General features: G+C 39.7%; 1 protein-coding gene and 1 pseudogene across 1 annotated transcript in view; one reads left to right on the top strand and one right to left on the bottom strand.

The window, feature by feature from the left end:
* Positions 1-1,802: 1,802 nt before the first annotated feature.
* Positions 1,803-22,383, top strand: part of PSMA8 (proteasome 20S subunit alpha 8) — a 35,581-nt gene continuing 15,000 nt past the window's right edge. The window contains exons 1-2 of the mRNA XM_048218427.1: positions 1,803-1,904; positions 13,499-13,625. Coding sequence (XP_048074384.1) covers positions 1,803-1,904; positions 13,499-13,625 — 229 coding nt within the window. The remainder of the gene's footprint in view (positions 1,905-13,498; positions 13,626-22,383) is intronic.
* Positions 15,449-19,331, bottom strand: LOC113253175 (protein FAM178B-like; annotated as a pseudogene).

Below are 22,383 nucleotides of genomic sequence, written 5' to 3'. Positions count from 1 at the left end.
TCTCTTCATCGACTGCTTTATTCCAATCTTTAACTGAGATGATGCAAAACTTGGTGTTAGTCCTTGTAAGAAGAGGTCTGCTATTGGTTTACTCTTACTTCTGGGTTGTGGTCCTTTGGGTCCCAAACAAAAGCTTAGGTCATCTTTACCATGACCCCTATACATTGACAGGCTTTGAAATCCAATTTTTTAAAAAGATTTTTTATTATTATTTATTTATTTGACAGAGACAGCCAGCGAGAGAGGGAACACAAGCAGGTGGAGTGGGAGAGGAAGAAGCAGGCTCCTACCCGAGGAGCCTGATGTGGGGCTCGATCCCAGAACGCTGGGATCACGCCCTGAGCCGAAGGCAGACGCTTAATGACTGTGCCACCCAGGCGCCCCTGAAATCCAATTTTTGTCTATCAAAAGTCTGCCTCACTACTCACCTAGGCATTACAAATAGGCAAATACCTCAAGGGGAAAATGCTATGCTTACCCCTGAGAGTGTTTCTTCTCTTCTGAATCTTGGCACCACAACTCCTCATTCCTTGTTAGCTGTTTGGAGTCAGAATATATATTTAAAAAAAAAAATGTGTCCAGTATTTCTAGTTGTTCTCAACAGGAGATCTGGATCAAACCATCAAGACTGCCATTCCAGGAAGTCTCTAGGCATTAAACTGTTACATTATACTGTTTTTTTAAGTATAAAGGTAAACTATGCTTACTGTAAAAATTTTAAAATAAAGTTTAAAACAGTAACTTCTCTTTCCTTACCATATCTCCTCATTCTCTTTCCAATCCCTGGACTCCTGCAAAGAAAACCACTTTTGTCAACTTGATGTATGCCCTCTCACTCGTTTCTCTATAGATTTAGAAATATGTTTGTACATACATTTAAAAAACATGTAAGTGGGCTCATGCTACATTTTTACTCTTCCTAATTTCTCTCTTACAGAATAATCTTAACTTTTAGTTAGTTTAATGACTAATAACAAGAGTTAACATTTTTCAAAGTGCTTATCTGTTATAGGTAATGCCTTCAAACACTAACGCGTTATTTTATTTGCTCTTTACAACAACCTTGTGAAGTCGGTATTATTATCCACCTTTTACAGGTCAGGAAAATAGGTTTTAGGGCAGTGAAATATACCTACCCAAAGCCACACTGTTAAGTTGGGCTTTTAAAAATTTATTTGGTTAAAATAGTGGCATCTTAATTCCTGTAATTAGCAGAAAATAAAAATTTCCTGCCATTCACAAGGCAGAAAATGAAAAACAAACAAACAAACCACACTATTTTGAAAATTATTTCTTTCCTTGACTTAAAACGACATAAGATACGTGAGAAAGTGAAATGAAATTTGCAATCTGGAGCTAAAATAAAGAGGCTGAAATTTAACTTACCACTGGTGCTCTGACAGGTTTGCAAAAACTAAAATATCTTCAAATTTCACTTCGTGAAGCCCTAGTCTTAGCAGTCCTTTTTATAACCGGAGTGATTTGACACCACCCCTAGGGCAACACCGTAGTGGGAAAACTGGGAAGCGTGCACCAAGCACTAACGGTAGCAGAGGAACTCCGCCATCTCACAAGACAGCCGCGTACAGGCAGGCGGAACAAGGACTTTTGAGCGGCATCCGGGCGTGGGCGCCGCGCTGCCAGGGGGCGTCTCCCCGCGCGGCCCGTGAGTACTTCCGGGAGGCATTCAAAGCCCTGGGCAAGCACTTCCGGGTGGCACGTGGCAGCAGCCAAGACACTTCCCCCTCGTTTGTGTGGCTGTAGCGTCGTTGGCACGGCAGGAACTGGCGTAGGCCTGTGCCATGGCATCTCGGTATGACCGGGCAATCACTGTCTTCTCCCCAGATGGACACCTTTTCCAAGTGGAATATGCCCAGGAAGCGGTGAAGAAAGGATCCACAGCGGTGAGCGATCAATTTCTCCACCTTTGCCCCCGGCCATGCCTTCCTCACCCCGCTGTCCCAGCTCAAGGCCCTGTTGTAGGGGTTCCGAAAAGGAGAGTCTCCCACTTGGGAGAATTGCTTCGTTCTTTTTATCGAGAGAGATACCCTGTCTGAAATTTGGGCTGGAAGTGGCGAAATAAAAATTGGTAGATTTCATAGGTGTGCTTTTGAAGAACCATAGCTACAGACACAAAACTAGGGTATGAGTTGAAGCCTTGATTTCAGAAGAGATATTAATGCTATGTCAAACAATAAGGGAAGAAAAAACTTCTTCCGGCCAGTAGCAGCCTTCCTGGATGCACATGATGTGCTTCTTCAGGAATCCACAGATGCATGGAACACTAACAGTTCCTTCATGTGGGTACTGTTGTTTAATAGTAATTACATTAAAAATAGGCCATGCCTACCCCTGAAATAGGGACAGGTCAATGTAAAATTAAATCTGTTGGCGAGGAAATAGTCAAAAACACTGAGCCAGTTATCACACACCACCTGTTAAAAGTAATTGTCCTAAGATTTTCACCTGGATATTTGGCAGCCTTTTAGAGGTTCTAAGCCCCAAGAATCTCCATTCTTTTGCCACTTTTTTGTTTGTTTGTTCAAATAATGCTGGAACTCTTTGAGAGATTACACCCTACTTTATATTTATGTATCCATATTTCTGAAAAACTTAAGTACTCAGGGTAGCAGTAATACTCCTGACAAGTTTTAATTACATTTGATAATCATAGTGATTTATAAAAATTAAAAACAAAATTGCCTTGGTGACCCAAGATCTATTACCCCAAATCTTCTAAGTCCTAACCTATGAATTCAGAGGAATACAATTTATTTTATTTTAAGATTTTATTTATTTGTTTGTTTACTTATCAGAGAGAGAGACAGAGGGAGCGCAAGCAGAGAGAGCATCAGGCAGAGGGAAAAGCAGGCTCTCCACTGAGCAGAGAGCCCAATGCAGGGACTCAGTCCCAGGATCCTGGGATCATGACCTGAGCTGAAGGCAGATGCTTAACTGACTGAGCCACCCAGGCATCCCTGAAGGATACAATTTTTTTTAAATCTCTCGAATTTCATGAGCATGGTTGTTGTGTATTTTGTTTTATTTATTTATTTTTTATTTTTTGTTTTTTGTTGTTGTTGTTGTTTTTGGTTGTTGTGTATTTTGGAAATTGAGACACCAGGTATGAGAATACACAGTGCATTTCTAAGTCTAGCAGTGTCTCTATTTTTCCTCACTTTCCATACCAACTTAGTTATGGAAGGAAATAATTCACTTTTATTGTAAATCTATCAAATGTAAAGTGGTAAAAAAAAATAACACTAGAAAGAATCTTATCATTTTTAAAGTATTTTTCTATTTAATTGGGCCCTCTAGTTTTGCTTCTGTTTTATAAGTAATTTTTTTAGAATTGTAAATTTAAGAAATGCCTGATGTAGCTTAAACCAAAAGGGTACCATTTTGATAAAAACAAAAAGTTATATAATCCCCAGCAAGGCATGAAGCATATGGTTAGAAAATAATGCCCAAGTTTTAGAGCCTAAAATAAAGAAAGTAATGGGAGAAGACTGGGGTGTAATAAGAAGCCACATTGGCTCATTTAAAATGTTTTAAGAATGCTATAGAACTGATTGATAGTTCCTTTGTAATGAGCTGTGAAAGGGTAAGGATATAAAAATACCTATAGTGGGCATTTTTAAAGATACATTGGAAGGATGAGACAGTTTTTGTCTCAGGATTCTGAAATTATAATTTGCATCTTTGTATGGAGTTGTTCATTGTGTTTCCTTGAGGGTGCTATGAACTTTTAGGTGGGGTAAAGTTTATAATGGCACTTGTTTATTAAAATATGTCACAAAATATTCTGTCTATAAACAACAGTTGTTACAATGAGTTGCAAATAAGCCAAGGTTGATCAGTTTTGACCAGTATGTGAATGCAATATTATTTAGTAATACAAGAAGTTATAGGAACCACAATTAGAGGCTTGGGTTCTACTTCCTTCTTGGTGATTATCTTATAGCATGAAGTGAGGCAAAAGTTCTGTTTTCTTTTTGCTTTAGTTCTCTTTTCTATAAATGAAAAATATGTTTGAATAACATTTTGAGAGGTAATACCTTTCTTCTTAGGAAAAAAACAATGAATCCTTTCAGTATTCCCATGAAAAAGGTAAGATTTATTACCACTCCTCATTCTGTCCTTTCCCTGACCCCAAACTGTTACTAGCTCTATGTTTCCTGCTTTTTCAAATCTTAACTTTGCTTTCTGGCCATCAAAGTCTTCCATAATACTTCTCCACCCTCTTTAATTAAAGGGGCAGCTTCATGGCTTTACTCATATATGTTTGTGGGTAGAGGAGAAAACACCTTTATTTCTTCCACACTCCCTCTTATGTCTCCTCTGAGAATCTCTGCACATTTCTTCTCCTTGAAGAAGCCTTCTCCGATCTGCTCCAGCCATCATGGCTCTTAATTCTTTTTCTGAACTTACAATCTGTACCACATAGCGTTGTACAGTATCTACTGCCTGGCCTTGTATTCATTTTAATTTCAAGTATATTTAATAGTCTTCTCACACCAACTGGATAATGAGATTTTTAAGAATCTAGGTAGCATAGGGATGCCTGTTAAGCATCCGTTACACGTTAAGCATCCACCTTTGGCTCAGGTCATGATCCCAGGGTCATGGGATTGAGTATGACATCAGGCTCCTTGCTCAGTGGGGAGCCTGCTTCTCCTTCTGCCTGCAGTTCCCCCTGCTTGAGCTCTCTCCCTCCCTCCCTCTCTCTCTCAAATAAATAAATAAAATCATTAAAAGAAAAAAAGAACCTAAGTAGCATAATTCCTCTTGTATTTTTACCACACAATATACTACAGTGGAGGGGCAAGGTAAGAAGTAAGGATTTAAGTAATATTTCTTTTGTACCAAGTATTTTATGTATGTTATGTAATGTTAAGGATAATATTTAATCCCCTTTTTATATGTGTGGAAACTAATTCAGAAACTTTGATAGCTTGCTGAAGGTAACCAGCTAGACAGTGATGGAGCCCATATTTACACTTAGTTTTTTCTAGTTCCAAAGCCTCTGCTCTTTGCAATTTATTCAATAAATATTTGTATAATAATTAGCTATCATTATCATAAATATGGAAGCGAGGTGTATATCATGCAAGGCAACTAACTTCTCTAAGCTATAGTTTCTTTAATAGTAAAATAGGTACCAAAATAGCACCTGCTTCATAGGGTTGTTGAAAGAGTTAAATGGGGTAATAATACACGTTAAACATCTTGCACACTGTCTGGTTCACAGCAGGTATTTAATAAAAGATAGCTATTATTATTTACTATCCCTTGGTTTTCTCTTTTCCCTTTACTTTTGTCCGTGATTCTTCTAGTGCATTCGTTTATTATTTCAAGACATTTTAGTTGAACACTTACATATGCCAGACATGGCGCTGGGTCATAAGGTTTCAGAACGAATAAGATAGTCTTGCTCCCTGTCCTCAGAGAGCTTACTATCTAGCAGGCACATTAGATGATTAAGTAAATAGTCCTAACAAGGCCTAAATGAGTATTATGATGGGGAGAGAATGGGGCAGTATGGGAACTCTAGGTATTAAGGAGGTTCTCCTGAGGAAGTATTATTTAAGTAGACACCTGAAAGGTGAATAGCATGTGAAGACTAAGTAGCAAAACACAACTATATTCTATGAATTGGAAGGCATTCCAGATTGCTGAAGTAATGTAAAATCAGGAAGAGATAACACTAGAAAGAGGGCCTGGATCATAGAATGGCTTTGAGGAAATACGAGGCTTTGAAGGGTTTTAATATGCCTCTTGTCATTCTCTAGATTATTAGTGATCTGTCCTTCTAGTAACAGACTGCATTTGTCCAACCACAGAGGTAATCACATGACCCAGGTAGAATCATTCATAGTTTCTATCCTCCTGGACACAGTGATGACCATGTGACTCAAATCTAGCCAATGTAAGTCCATCCTTAGGACTTTTTAAACTAGAGATGGTGGTAGTTTTTTTCTCTGGGACAACTGTCGGGATGTGTGTCCAAGATTGCCAGGGGCCATCTTTTTTTCTTTTTTTTTCTGTAACAGAGAAAGCTTTTCTGTATTAAAAGAGCAAAAGGCCAATATGCAAAGAGTAAATTTTATGGTCCCTAGATCTTTCTGTTCCAAGTCCAGCTCCGTGCTGTCTCAGTTTGCTTAGTGAGACATCCTTACTAGTATAAGTTTTTTTGAGTAGAGGAATGCCACATTCAGATTTTCTTTTTTATTTTTTTTTCATGTTTTTATTTTTCAATGATTTCTCAGACTCCAGGGTGGTCAATGGATCGGATAATATCAAAACTGGAAGCAGGGAAACCACATAGGAGTCTATGAAGCAATCCAGATGAAAGATAATAGTTTTTACTAGGGTTGGGCAGAAATGGGAATAAGGCAGATTCCAGAGAAACTTTAATGGTATAATTGATACAATTTGCTTATTATTTAGATTGTATGGTGGGGCGGGGGGGAGAGTAGGAAATACTGAAGAGGGAGGAGTCAAAGTTGGTGCCTCTGCTTTTGGAGTTAGCTTCTTAGTAAATGGCCCTGCCACTTCCTTAGGGAATATGAAGCTCTAAGTTTGACTGAAGGATTGAGGTTTGGACTTGCTGAGGTTGAGATGCTTATGGGAACTATAGTAGGTAACCTCTAAAATGACCTCTGGTGATCCCCACTTTCTGGTGCTCATGTCCTTGTGTAATCCTCTCCTCTTGGGTGTGGGTTGAATCTAGTGACTCGTTTCTAGGAATTCGGATAGGCAAAAGTGATGGGATGGCACTTCAGAGATTAAGTTACAAAGAGATGGTGACTTATGTCTTGCTCATCCTCTTTCATTCTCACTTGCTTATTCTTATGACACATAGCTGCCATTTTTAGTTGCCCCACGGAGGGTCCCATGTAGCAAGGAACTGAGATCCTTAGTCCCAACAATGTATGAGGAAATGAATCTAACAACCATGCAAGTGAGCTTGGAAATGGATCCTCCCTCATGAGCCTTGAGATGAGTGCAGCCGTGGAGGGCAATTTGATTGCAGGCTTGTGAAAGACTCTAAGCTAGAGGGTAAACTGTGTCCAGATTCCTGACCCATAGAGACTGTGAGGCATGAGTATACATAAATATACATGCTTGGGACCAGGAGATTGATATGGACTGGAGATAGTAATTTTGAATTGCATTATTTCTCTCCCCCGCTTAAAACATATGTTGAAGGTCAAGTAAATGAGTATTCTTGAGTACTCTTCAATTGAAAAGGTGAAATGTAGACTATAGACTAATGGACTATGTAGAGGATAATCTATAACCATGAGGGACCTTAATGACCTGTGTGTGTCTACCTTGACTAAACTCTGGGAGGAGTGGGGTAGAAACCATGTTGTCATCAGCTGAGGGATGATGACAATATTTGGCTTTGAAAGGGTTGAGAGAGGGGTGGGATTGAGGTGAAGTGGTCTTTAAGACTTTAAGATAAGGGAGACTTAAGCATGTGTTTAAATTGTTGGTGAGAAAAAGCCAATAGAGAAATTCAAGTTTGTTTGTTTTTATATTTATTTTATCTATTTTTAACTTTTTATTATGGAATATATTAAACACACAAAGATATAAAGGGAATACCGTAATGAACCTTTGTATACCCATTACCCAGCTCCAACAATTACCAGCATTTTACCAACCTGTTTTATCTTTCCCCAACTTTTCCCTCTTTCCAACAGTATAATTTTAATTGAATTTTTATTGAGATAATTGTAGATTCACATGTAGTTGTAAGAAATAATACATAGAGATTTGGGGACACCTGGCTGGCTCAGTTGGTAGAGTATGTAGCTCTTGATCTCAGGGTCATGAGTTTGAGTGTCATGTTGGGTGTAGAGATTACTTAAATATATAAACTTAAAAAAAAAAAAAAGAATACATAGGGATTCCTTGTGTATTTTTCCCATTTTCTGCCAATGGTGGCATTTCCAAAACTATAGCACAATATTACAACCAGGTTATTGACACTGATACAAACCCACCTATTTTATTCAGGTTTCTCCAGTAACCCTTGTACTAATTCGTATGTATATTAAGTACTGTCAGATTTTATTGCCTGTGTACAGTCCCAACTCCACAAAGATTCCTTATGCTGCTCTTTTATCACCACACCCACCTCATTACCCTGCCCCCACAACCCTCCTATCCATAGCCCTCATCCCTCAAAGCAGTCATCTGTCCTCCATTTCTTTTTTTTTTTTTAAAGATTTTATTTATTTATTTGACAGAGAGAGAGACAGCCAGCGAGAGAGGGAACACAAGCAGGGGGAGTGGGAGAGGAAGAAGCAGGCTCATAGCGGAGGAGCCTGATGTGGGACTCGATCCCATAATGCCGGGATCACACCCTGAGCTGAACGCAGACGCTTAACCGCTGTGCCACCCTGGCGCCCCTGTCCTCCATTTCTAAAATTTTTTCATTTCAAAGTATTATATAAATGGTATCATACAGTATGAAACCTTTGGGATTTGCTTTTTTTTTCCCCTTGAGGTTCATCTAAGTTGTTGTATGTATCAACATTTTATTGCTGAGTAGTATTCCACAGTATAAATGTACCACAGTGTTTATTCTCTTGCTGAAAAACATTTGGGTTGTTTACAGTTTGGAGCTATTATTTATACATGTGTTTTCAACATTTGTAGCATTTTTTTGTGTAAACATAAGTTTTTATTTCTCTGATATAAATCTCCAGCTGTGCAATTACTGGATCATATGGTAATTGCAGGTTTGGTTTTATAAGAAACTGTCAAATTGTTTCCCAGAGTAGCTGTATCATTTTATATCCCCACTAGCAGTGTGAGTGATCAGCTTCCACACATCCTTGCCAGCATTTGGTGTTATTATTTTTCATACTGTTCATTCTGGTAAGTGTACCTCATTGTAGTTTTAAATTAGCCATTAAATGGCTAATGATGTCAAGCGGATTTTCACGTGCTCATTTGCCATCTGTATGTCTTCTTCAGTGAAATGTCTTTCATGTCTTTTATCCATTTTCTAACTGGATTGGTTTTTCTACTGTTGAGTTCTGACAGTTCTTTATATATTCTAGATTCTAGTCCTTCATCAGATACGGAGTTTGTAAATATTATGTAGCTCGTCTTTTCATCCTTTTCGTATGGATTTTCATAGAGCAAAAGTTTATAATTTTAATGAGACCCAGTTTAACAATTTTTCCTCTTACGGTTCATATTTTTTGGTGCCAAGTCTAAGAACCCTTTGCCTAGATCCCAAAATTTTTATCCTATATTTTTTCCTAAAAGTTTATAGTTTTGCATTTTACATTTAAATCTATTATCTATTTTGAGTTAATTTTTGTATATAGTGTGATATAGATTGAAACTCATTCTTCAGTGGAGTATTTTAAAATAAATCTCAGATAATAAGATATTTTATCTATAAGTATTTCCATATGCATCTCTAGAAAAAATAAAGTTGTTTCTTAAGACCATTATCATTACTAATGGAATTGACAAAAACTCAATAGTCTACATTCTGATTTTCCTCATTGCTCACAAAATGTCTTTTTGTAATTGTGTTGAGTCTGAATCTAAAGTCCGTTTGCTTAGCCCTTAGGTATCTGTTTTATTCTTGAACAGCATCTCCTCTTTTTTCATGGCTTTGACTTCTTGAAGAGACTGGGTTAATTGTTCGGTGGAACGTCCCACTTTTTAGAATCCTCTGATTGTTTCCTTGCCCTCAGAGATACTACAATGGAGAGACAAATAGACTGAATACAGAGATACTACCAGGAGAGACAAATATAATGAATAAATAAATAATTATAAATGTGCTGACTGAAAGAACAGAATGGATTTTGTTTAAAGAATAAAAGAGAAGGACTCCTTGAGGTGAAATTGAAATTGAGACTTGAAATAGGAAGAGAAGCATTCCAGGCAGAGGGAATATTACATGTGAAAGTTCAGAGCAGGGAAACAGAATTGTGCTTGAAAAAATCTTGAAAGAAGGTTAATGTGGCTGGAGTTTGGTGAATAACAGTGACATACTATTGGAGAAATAGGCAGGAGCTAAATCGTGCCCAACTTTATATAGGCAAGACTAAAGACTTTAAAAAGGTTTTCTAAGTGCAGTGGAGTGCTGTGGAAGGATATTCAAGTGGAGAGTAATCTGACCCTACTGTTTTTAATGCTCACCCTGGCAGCCTTGTAGAGACTGGATGGCAGTATGGGATGGGGGTGGGAAGATGGAGAGGTGGGGAGCAAAGGTAGAAGGTGGAAAACCTATTAGGCTCTGCAGTTGTGTATAGTCCAGGCAAGAAATGATGGTTGCTTGTACTAGAGTGCTGATGGGAAGTTGGATAACTTTTGTAGGTAAAATGGACAAAAACAAGGTAATTGATTGGAAATGGATGGTGTAAGAGGAGGAGCTATAAAGGATAACAACAGGGTTCTGGGCTTGAACAGTGGAATGGATGGTGATTCATTTTCTCAGATGATTCTGGCTGCCAATTTTGTAGAGCCCGACAATAGCCTTGAGCAATGGAAACTTAAGGCAAAGAGGCCCACAGTGACTCCCAACCCCCTGGCTGAGGACAGACAGGCCCATCAAGCAACCCACCTCAAAATATCCATAGGCCATAACTAACCAAAAGGGAAAATTCCATACATCCCCATACCTTCTTACCTTCTCCCTTTGTTTTTTTGTTCTTATTTTATTTATTTATTTATTTATAAAGATTTTATTTATTTATTTGACAGAGAAAGAGACAGCCAGCTGGAGAGGGAACACAAGCAGGGGGAGTGGGAGAGGAAGAAGCAGGCTGCCGGCGGAGGAGCCTGATGCGGGGCTCAATCCCAGAACGCCGGAATCACGCCCTGAGCCGAAGGCAGATGCTTAACGACTGAGCAACCTAGGCACCCCTATTTTATTTATTTTTTAAAAAGATTTTATTTATGTATGTATTTGAGAGAGAGAAAGAGAGCTCAAGCACAGGGGAGGGGCAGAGGGAGAGAATCTCCAGCAGACTCTGTGCTGACCATGGAGCCTGATACAGGGCTTGAATCCACAATCCTGAGATCATGACCTGAACTGAAATCAAGAGTTGGATGCTTAACCAACTGAGCCACCCAGGCACCCCTTATTTTATTTACTTTTTAAGTAGGCTCCATGCCTAGTGTGGAGCCCAACGTGGGACTTGAACCCTGAGATAAGACCTGAGCTGAGATTAAGACCTGAGCTGAGATCAAGAGTTGGACGCTTAACAGAGCCACCCAGGTGCCCCCCTCACCTTCTCCATTTAAATACAGCCCTCATCCACTCCCTCCTGGCAGACAGCCTCTCCTTTGCTGTGCTGCCCGCTTCTCCCTTGAAGTGTATTCAGTAAACTTCTATCTCCTTTGTTCTGCTTCAGGTGAATTTTTTCACCACCTGCACCACCGGTTTCCACCCAATCGTCACCCCACATTTGGGGGCCCCCATCTGATCAGGAGAGATACCACAAGTTTGTGATACTTTTAACAAGTTATGAAATAGTCTTCATAAATAGTCTTCCTGCTTTTCTGGTGTTGTTTTTAAACTAGCTGTGGATGTGGAATTTTATCAAATGCTTTTGTAGTTTTTATCATTTACTTTATACTATTTAATTGTTTTAGTTAGTACTATTTCAGTTGCAAGCATCAGAAACACAACTCAAACTGATTTAAACAAAAACTGAGGATGAGTTTGAACTGCACGGGTTCACTTATACTTGAAATGTTTACAGTATAGTACTACAAATGTATATCGCATCCTTATGATTTTCCTATCTCTTGGTATTACTTATCAATTTTCTTTTCTCCCTAATCATTAATTTCTGCTTTTTCCTTATTTCACCCTGTAAGCTTAGCTTAAATACTTTTATTCCTTTTTGAACTTGCATGAATTCATAATTAATTTTTTATTTGATTTTGTAAAATGAGATTATGAATTTTCTTGTGAGAATGATTTTACCCACATACAAAAGACTTTGATACTAGGATTTCATTATAAGCATTTCCTAGAGGTACCTGGGTAGGTCAATTGGTTAAGGGTCTGCCTTCAGCTCAAGTCATGATCTCGGGGTCCTGGGATTGAGCCCTGCATCAGGCTCCCTGCTCAGCGGAGGTCTGCGTCTCCCTCTCCCTCTGTTCCTCCCCCTGCTTGTGCGTGCGCTCTCTCTCTCTCAAATAAATTAAAAATCTTAAATAAATAAATAAATAAATAAATAAATAAATGAACATTTTCTAGATAGTCTGCGTTGGAAGTTTAAATTTCTTTATTAAGTCAAAACAGCTTAGGTGAGAATTATAAAAATTATTGTATGTGGTGATCAATTAGTGTGATTAATTTATTACAATTTGGGGAAAATATTGAGATTTTCTTGAGTCGTAATATGTGTTATATTGTTATAATGTCCCATGGCTTGGTAAGAAGGCATAATCCCTATAGGATATAAAGTTCAACATGAGTCTCTTAGATGAAGGTGGGAATGTTGAGGGAGAGTTGTTGATTTTAGACATGATGATTAGGGAAAGGCCTATAAAGTAAATTGACACACTGGAACGTAAATTGACACACAGTAAGAGCAAAAGCCTTGATAAATTGTCTTAAGTTTTATTTAATTGAAAGATGTAATCTCAGGTCTAGTTCTGTATTCCTGTTCTGTATTTCTACTTCAATGATACTAATTCAGAGCACACCTATTTGCATAGTTAGTACTAATATCACACTTGGCTACAAGGTAATCATAAATACAAATACCTGTGCCAAAATATTTAGATTACCAGTGTAATACAGAATTAAACTTCTCATTGGTTACTCTTGAACCCCTGAGAATATGGACATGTTTCCACAGAAGTCCCAGTATAAGAACTACTATCCTTATATATTATTCTTTGGACATTTTCCCACTTCACTCCCAAGGGAAGGGATAGAGGAAAGAATAACAGTGATTCTTCTTGTATTCATGTTGAATGGAGGTTTTGTTTTGATCAGTGAACTGGAGTATAGGCATTTGGTCTTTCTCTTGGCTGCTTATAGCCCTCAAGCATTATCCCTCCAGATTGTGAGATACATGGGAAAGCTTTCAGAATTTTATCTACTTAATTTTCTATACTACTTCTACTACCACCACTACTAATTGCCCATTCTATAAGGAACCCATATGGATTTCCAGCATTTTCTTTCATTTTGGTTAAAATTGTTCTGTATCTAATTAGTACTTCTTCAGGTGTATTGCTGAGTTTAAGACACTCATGTAGTTTTAGCATTGGTGATATATTCTTCCAATTTCTACATATTTGTCTTCTTTGATTTGGAGAATGGACTTCTAGTAATCCTGTACCTATGCAGCTGTCTTCTTGGAAGTCTACTTTTCTCAGTTTTATTGAATGGTTAAGGAAAAGCCTATTCCTCTAAGTCATGTGTTAGAATAACTTCATTTTAATGTTAAAACTGACAATTATGTTTTGTTTTTTTTTAATCACTTGGCAGGTTGGAATCCGAGGTACTGATATAGTTGTACTTGGAGTAGAAAAAAAATCTGTTGCCAAGCTTCAAGATGAAAGAACTGTGAGGAAAATTTGTGCCCTTGATGACCATGTTTGCATGGCTTTTGCAGGTACTTTTGGAACTACAGTGATAGTACAGAGTATCATAATGTAGTAGGTTAATACCATTGGCCCCTCCTACAGTCATCCTGCTACATTTATGTAACACATGGAGATATGCTCCATTTCTTAACGCAAACAGTATACTATCTTTTCTGGAAGAACATACCTCTATAAACATGGATTTCTAATAATTAGTTTTGATAAAAGAGAAATGTTAAAAGATACATATTATAGTATCTTAATTAAAACTTCAGGCAGCTGTGTTTTCTTTTTAAACTTTTTATTCTGAAATAATTATAGATATTCAGGAAGTCATTAAAAAAAAAACAGAGGTGGGGGCTCCTGGGTGGTGCAGTGGGTTGAGCATCTGACTCTTGGTTTCAGCTGTGGTCATGGTCTCAGATCGTGGGATCAAGCCCAGCACTGGACTTCGCACTTAGCGAGGAGTCTGCTTGAGATTCTCTCTCCCTCTCCCTGCCCCTCCCGCTTGTGCAGTCTCTCTCTCTTTCTAAAATAAATAATCTTTTAAAAACAAAACAAAATAAAACACAGAGAAGTCTCCTTTACCAAGTTTCCCCTCGATGGTAATATCTTCAAAAACCAGTAAATTGACCTTGTTACAAGCCAGAGTTTATTCAGATTTAAACAGTTTTATATGCATTCATTCGTGTGTGTGTGTGTGTGTGTGTGTGTAGTTTTATTAGACTTATCACGTGTAAGTTCACGTAACCATCACCACAATCAAGATACACAACTTTCCATCAACCCAAGACTACCTCATGCTATTCCTCTTCGTCTCCAATCTCTGGTAGCCACTAATCCATTCTCTTCTCCATCTCTATAATTTTGTCATTTGGAGAATGTTATGTGAATAACATAATTCAACATAATTCCCTTGCCATTTACCCAAGTTGCTGCATGTATCAATAGCCACTTGCTTTTTACTGCGAATAGTGTTGCATGATATGGATGTACCACACTTTTGTTAACAACTCACTGGTTGAAGGACATTTGGATTATTTCTAGTTTTTGCCCATTACTAATAAAGCTAGTATGAACATTTGTGTATGGGTTTTTGTGTGAACACAGGTCTTCCTTTTGTGATAAATGCTCAGAGTACAGTTGCTGGGTCATATGGTAATACATGCTTAGTTTTATAAAAAGGTGGCAAATTGTTTTCCAGCGTGCTTGAACTATTTTATATTCCTACTAGCAGTGTGTAAAGGATTCATTTTCTCTGCATCCTCAGCAGCCTTTGGTGTTGTTACTATTTTTAATTTTAGACATTTTTATAAGTGTGTAGTGCTATCTCATTGTGGGTTTAATTTGCATTTGACTCATGGCTAATGGTGTGGAACAGATTTTCATGTGCTTATTTGCCTCTATATTATAGCAAACAAGGCATGTTTCTTGTCGTATGTGCACGCACACGCACCCATTTTCTTTTTTTTTTTTTTCTGAAATAAGACTTTAGTGTGTGCAAAGAAAGCTCACATTAGTGACAGAGAGAGGAAGGGGGGTGGGGAGCCCAGGTGGCACAGGGAAACCAGAATATGGAGACAAAGGTCTTACGGCAGAGGAGACAGCTGGGAGAGAAGGAGAGCTGAGGGGTGGGCTAGTCAGGGAGAGGCCCCATCCGCTGCCTGGTGGGGGTCAGGCGCAGTGTCAAGGCAGGCTCTTGCTTCATCACACTGGTCCTCCTCTGGCCTCTGTTCTTTGCTCCCTCCTGTTCCCTAAGCCCTTTTTGCTTCCCGCCAGAGCCAAGAGCCTGGAGCCAGTCCTGCCTTGCATCTTTAGTCTTTCCAGGGCTTCCTTTAGTCTTTCTAGTCTTTTACAGGGCCTGGGGCTGGCAGTGAGCCAGCAGCTCCTGCCAGCGGATGTGGGACTGGTAACCAGGTCCTTGGGTCTGGTCCGGTACATGGCTGCTAAAATGGCGGCCCAACTGCATGCATAGCAAGCTGCAGCTCTCCCCATTGGTCTGGAGGAATGTCCTGGCAGCTGACCACCACCCTGGGCAGTGTCAGAAAGCTATGGCACAGTAAGCAGACTTTGTGATCTAGCTCAGCACTGGCCTTGGGCTGTTGCTCCTGGCAAGGTGGCAAGGTGGCAAGATCTCAGAGCCCAGGTACTACCAGAGGGATGATGGCCTCATGAGGCTCAGGACCAGGCTGAGCAAAGACAGCTGGGCCTTCTCTTGCCAGAGAGGGAATGTCTCTTGCTGGTCCAGCATCTGGGCAAAGACCAGAGGGCTGAGCTGGCTTCAAAGCCGTCTGCTCCAGAAGGTCACATCCGGGAAGAACTGCATGAGTGCCAGCAGGTTGTAGTGGGGATCCAACACCTTGCTCAGGGTACAGCATAGCTGCTGGAGCTTCCCTGGCTACTCCTGGATGTTCTTGAGGAGCAGGAACAGAAACTGCTGGAGATTGGTCTTGCACGGCAGGCAGAGCCCCATCCAGGCCAGCTCAGCACAGCAGCTCGGTTAGGCCCAAGAGGTTCCCATCAAGGTGGGCCCCTGGCTGTGCGAGGGTACATAGTGTCAGGAACTTATAGATATAGCTCAGGCTGCGGGGGGCGGGGGGGGTTCTGCTGTTCACCCCAGCTCACGCTAGTGTCATTTTTAAACACTCTCCCACCGTGCTGACAGGGCCCTTGCAGTCCCAGAGCAGAACTGTGGGCTCCCAGGCTGTGAAATGCCTCCACGAACTCTCGTACTGGGGCACCACCAATGCTTATCTCCATCAGATTGATGGAAGAGCCCATCCATGCTGAGATCCCATAGGAAGCCAGAGTCTCCTGAAGAAGTTTCTGGAGGCCATGTCAGCACTAGAAGAGCCACGAGAGCAGGGGCACCAGGCAGTCAAGGGTGTGCAAGTAGAGACTGCTCACGAGGCCACTGTGCACGAAGGATAGCTGCTGGACCAGCGGGCACCTGAACAGCCCCTCCGGGTGGCTACGTGGCTTCAGGTGTGAACAATCCAGGATACAACGCAGGAGGTGACACCTGGGTAGAAACACAGTCTCACTGGAATGTGCTAGTAGGATAACCTGCAGTGACAGAGAGAACCTCTCCACCAGCATCCTGTGCTCAGGTGTGAGAGGCACTTCATCTTCATCCAAATCCAGGAATCCAGGGAGTTGAGGTCGGGGAAGTCATGCAGAAGCAGCTTCTCTCGCTCCTGCTCCAGGGCCTATTCCCGCTTTTCCTGCAGTAAGTAATCTAAGCTGTTCACATAGCTCTCTGAGGCGTCAGAGGTGAACCAGAGCAAGGTGTGGGTGTCCACCACTGGAGCAGCTGACTTGGGCCTGCCATGTTCCAAAACAGCTCCTCTAGTGAGTCCAAGCTCCCTTGGGGTTCCAAGTCCTGGGGCTCCTGCTGTGACTCCCCAGGCAGCTGGTGGGCCCATGTCCTCAGGCCCTAAGGCCCCATCACACCCACCCACCTCTGAACTGTGGACCGCTGCTGGCTTACAGTACCCTCAGGTTCAGGACCTCTACAAGCTGTGGGCTCCAGTCATTGGGGAATGTGTCCCTCACTGCATTCACCTTGGGCTTCTCTGACAAGTTGGGAGTTGGAACTGAGGTGGGACTGCAGCAGCGCCAGGTGGGGTGGAGGAGCCCCTGGTGCTGAGGATGCTTGAAGTAGCTGCCCTTCAGGCTGGGCAACACGATGGGTACCACAGCAGCTGCCTTGACCCTTTCTTTTTTTTTTTTAATATTTTATTTATTTGACAGAAAGAGAGCAAGAGAGGGAACACAAGCAGGGGGAGTGGGAGAGGGAGAAGCAGGCTCCCCGCAGAGCAGGGAGCCCAATTCAGGGCTCGATCCCAGGGCCCTAGGATCATGACCTGAGCCAAAGGCAGACGCTTAATGACTGAGCCACCCAGGCGCCCCTGCCTTGACCCTTTCTGTCTGAGGAAGGGCTGGTAGAGTGTTCTGGGGCCTGGACATCAGTAAACCACTGGACTTTTATCCTCCAGGGCCTCCCCATGCCCATAATAATGCACCAGCAGGTTGCTCCCGGACAGGCAACAGCCATCCAGTACCTGGGCACATGCAGACAGCACCCATTTTCTAATGATGTTTTTTCAAACCAGGAATTTTTGTTGCCGTTTAAAGCCTTATTGAGCAAAAAATAGCCTTTATTTAGCGGTCTTAAAAAAAGTAATCATCTTGCCACAAACAAGTTTTAAGAAATTTTTAAAAGACTGAAATCATACAAAGTATCATTTCCAATCAAAATGGAATAAAACTGGAAATCAACAGCGGAAGGAAAACTGAAAAAAAATCCACAGACGTGTGGGAATTAAATATAGCTGACCCTTGAACAACACAGGTTTGAACTACACAGGTCCACTTAAATGTGGATTTTTTACATATAGTACCATAAATTTATTTTCCTTACTACTTTCTTAATTTCTTTTCTTTAGCTTACTTTATTGTAATAATACAGTACATAATACATATAAAAAATATATGTTAATTGACTATGTTATCAATAAGGCTTTCAGGGGCGCCTGGGTGGCAGGTGGCACAGCAGTTGGGCGTCTGCCTTCAGCTCAGGGCATGATCCCGGCGTTATGGGATCGAGCCCCACATCGGGCTCCTCCGCTATGAGCCTGCTTCTTCCTCTCCCACTCCCCCTGCTTGTGTTCCCTCTCTCACTGGCTGTCTCTATCTCTGTCGAATAAGTAAATAAAATCTTAAAAAAAAAAAGTTTTTGAGGAGTCAAAAGTTATATGCAAATTTCGGTGGGGGGAAGGGCTTGGCACCCCAACCCTTGTGTTGTTTAAGGGTCAGCTGTACTCCTTAAAAACCCACGGGTCAAAGAAGACATCAGAAGAGGGGTGCCTGGGTGGCTCGCGTCTGCCTTGGGCTCAGGTCATGATTCCAGTGGGATCAAGTCTCGCATCAGATGCCCTACTCAGCAGGGAGCCTGCTTTTCCCTCTCCCTCTGCTGCTTGCACTCCTTGTGCTATCTCTCTCTCTGTCAAATAAATAAATAAAATATTTAAAAAAAAAAAAAAGACATCAGAAGAGAAATTAGAAAATATCTTGAGACAAATGAAAATGAAAACACAATATACTAAACTTATGGAATGCAACAAAAGCAGTGCTAAGAGGAAAATCCGTAGCCATAACTGCTTAATTTAAAAGGAAGAAGAAAAATTTCAATTTAATAGCCTAACATTATACCTTAAGAACTAGAAAAAGAAGGGCAAACTAAACCTAAGACTAACACAAGGAAGGAAATAATAAAGATTAGAGATATAGAAAATAGGAGAACAAGAGACAAAAATCAGTAAGACCAATAGTTTTGTTCTTTGAAAAGATCAACAATATTGACAAACCATTAGGTTGCCCAAGAACAAAAGAAAACTCAACTGAAAGCAGAAATGAAAAAGGAGACATTACTAATGATTTTACAGAAATAAAAAGGATTATCAGAGAGTACTATGAACAATCACAAACCAACAAATGAGAAGAAACTGACATATTTCTTGAAACATACAAATTACCTGGTTGCTCAAGAAGAAATGGAAAATCTCAACAGATGTATAATAAGTAAAGAATGAATCAGTAATCAAAAACCTCCCAATAAAAAAATTCCATGACTAGATGCTTTCTCTGGTGAATTCTGCCAAATATTTAAAGAAAAATTAACACCAACTCTCAAACTCTTCAATAAATCGAAGAAAGAATGCTTCCAAACTCATTCTATGAGACCAGCATTACCAGAATACCAAAACCAAAGACACTGAAAGAAAAGAAAACTACCGACCAATATCCCTCATAAATATTGAGTGTAAAAATCCTCACCAAAATACTAGCAGAGGAAAATAAGCATTTATTAATACTCTTCCCCACATGTTAATTGCTTTTTGTAGATGGAAAATGCCTAAATGTCTATGGCATACCCAAGCAGCTGCTTAAAAGATAGGCTCTAGAACCATACCAACTGGGTTCTAAGCCAGACTCCCTTGCCCACTATACCTATGACTGTGGGCAGGCTACTTAACTGCTCCTTGCCTCAGTTTAGTCTTCTTTAACATGAGGTTAATGACAGTGTGTACCTTATTGATTTGTTACAAGAATTAAATGAGTTAATACATAAGAAGCACTTATAACAATTTCTGGCATATATTATTAATATTACCACTACAATTACTACTACTACTACGTTATCATTTTTACTACTTAGTAACAGTTAAAAAAGGAGGTCATAGCCCACAACTATATAGTCAACTAATCTTCAACAAAGGAGGAAAGAATATCCAATGGAAAAAAGTCTCTTCAACAAGTGGTGTTGGGAAAACTGGACAGCAACATGCAGAAGAATGAAAGTGGACCACTTTCTTACACCATACACAAAAATAAATTCAAAGTGGATGAAAGACATAAATGTAAGAAGGAAACCATCAAAATCCTAGAGGAGAAAACAGGCAGCAACCTCTTTGACCTCAGCCTCAGCAGCTTCTTACTAGACATGTCATGGAGGCAAGGGAAACAAAAGCAAAAATGAACTATTGGGACGTCGTCAAGATAAAAAGCTTCTGCACAATGAAGGAAGCAATCAACAAAACTAAAAGGCAACTGATAGAATGGGAGAAGATGTTGCAAATGACCTATTAGATAAAGGGCTAGTATCCAGAATCTATAAAGAACTCATCAAAATCAACACTCAAAAAATAAATAATCCAGTTAAGAAATGGGCAGAACACATAAACAGACATTTCTCCAAAGAAGACATACAGATGGCTAACAGATACATGAAAAAATGTTCAATGTCACTCATCATCAGGGAAATACAAATCAAAACCACAATGAGATACACCGCACACCTGTCAGAATGGTTAAAATTAACAACTCAGAAAACAACAGATGTTGGCAAGGACGCAGAGAAGGGGGAACCCCTTGCACTCTTGATTGGAATGCAAACTGGTGCAGCCACTCTGGAAAACAGTATGGAGGTTTCTCAAAAAGTTAAAAATACAACTACCCTATAACTCACCAAATGCACTACTAGGTATATATCCAAAGGATACAAAAATGCTGATTCCAAGGGGCAAACACACCCTAATGTTTATAGCAGTGCTATCAACAACAGCCACATTATGGAAAGAGCCCAAATTGTCCATCCACTGATGAATGGATAAAAAAGAGTGATATGTATATACATACACACACACACACACACATACACACACACATACACACACACATATATATATATATATATATATATTCACTCATGTGGAATTTAAGAAACAAAACAGTTGAACATAGGGGAAGGGAAGGAAAAATAAAGATAAAAACATAGAGGGAGGCAAACCATAAGAGATTCTATAGTTAAGAGAACAAACTGAGGGGCGCCTGGGTGGCTCAGTCATTAAGTGTCTGCCTTCGGCTCAGGGCCTGAAGTTCTGGGATCAGAGCCCCACGTCGGGCTCTTCCGCTGGGAGCCTGCTTCTTCCTCTCCCACTCCCCCTGCTTGTGTTCCCTCTCTCGCTGGCTGTTTCTCTCTCTGTCAAATGAATAAGTAAAATCTTTAAAAAAAAAAAAAAAAAAAACAAACTGAGGGTTGCTGGAGGGGAAGTGGGTGGGGGGATGGGCTAAATGGGTGATGAGCATTAAGGAGGGCACTTGTTGGGATGAGCACTGGGTGTTATATTAAGTGATGAATCACTAAATTCTACTCCTGAAACCAATACTACACCATGTTAACTAAATTGAATTTAAATTTTAAAAAAAAGGAGGTCACAGGATCTATATGTATTGATATGGCAAGGTATTCATGATACATATTAAAAATAGTGGGTTACTGAATAATATGTGTAACATTGTTTTGTTTATAACCTGTGGAATTATATGGTAACTTTTTTTCCCCCTGTTGGAATATTTTACAATGAATACATATCAGAAAAAATATATAGTTTCATCTTGAAAAAAATCACATTCTTTTGTCAATGTTGTTGTTATATTGTACTTTTAATGTTTAGAAAACAGCCCTTAGGAAAAAGAAATCAAAGAATTTGAAAAAAAGAATTCTTTCATGTACCATGTACAATTCAATTTAAAAGAAATTTTACATTGTGAAAGTATTTTCAAGATAAAGTTGTGGTATGAATTTAAAAGCACTAGAGGGGTGCCTAGGTGGCTCAGCCAGTTAAGCGTCTGCCTTCGGCTCAGGTCGTGATCCCAGGGTCCTGGGATCCAGGGTGCTGGGAACAGCTGGGAGTCTGCTTCTCCCTCTCCCAACTGCCCCTCCCCCCCGCTTGTGGTCTCTCTTACTCTCTCTCTCTCAAATAAATTCTTTAAAAAAATAAATAAAAGCACTAAACGGAGGGCTTATTTCTTCTATAGATTGCTTATTTATAAACAAAATGAAACTGCAATTTTTTAAGTTTTATTTAAATTCCAGTTATTTTTTTATATCTTCCCCAAAAATAGTTTTAAAAAATATGACTACAGAGATTTTTAGAAAATGTCTAATAAAATCTAATAACCAGACCAACCACTGTGCATTAAACCCTTTTGATCTTTGGGAAATAGTTTACTTAACGTTAGTGTTTATTATTCTTTAAAACCATTTCTTTAAAAAGTAAATAAGAATGCATCAGATTAAGTATTAAATGTTGGACGAGTGATATTCTGTTTTATAAATTATTTATAATGGACATATATTGAAAAAAACAATGGACATTATAAGAAAGATTTCATGGTAGCTAAAAAAACAACAACACCTTTTTGACAAGAAAAGAGTCATTC

Source organism: Ursus arctos, unplaced genomic scaffold, assembly GCF_023065955.2.
Source record: "Ursus arctos isolate Adak ecotype North America unplaced genomic scaffold, UrsArc2.0 scaffold_17, whole genome shotgun sequence".
In the NCBI taxonomy this organism is placed as follows: domain Eukaryota; kingdom Metazoa; phylum Chordata; class Mammalia; order Carnivora; family Ursidae; genus Ursus; species Ursus arctos.
The sequence above is the reverse complement of the archived record's forward strand: the minus strand, read 5'-3'. Positions and strand labels throughout refer to the sequence as shown.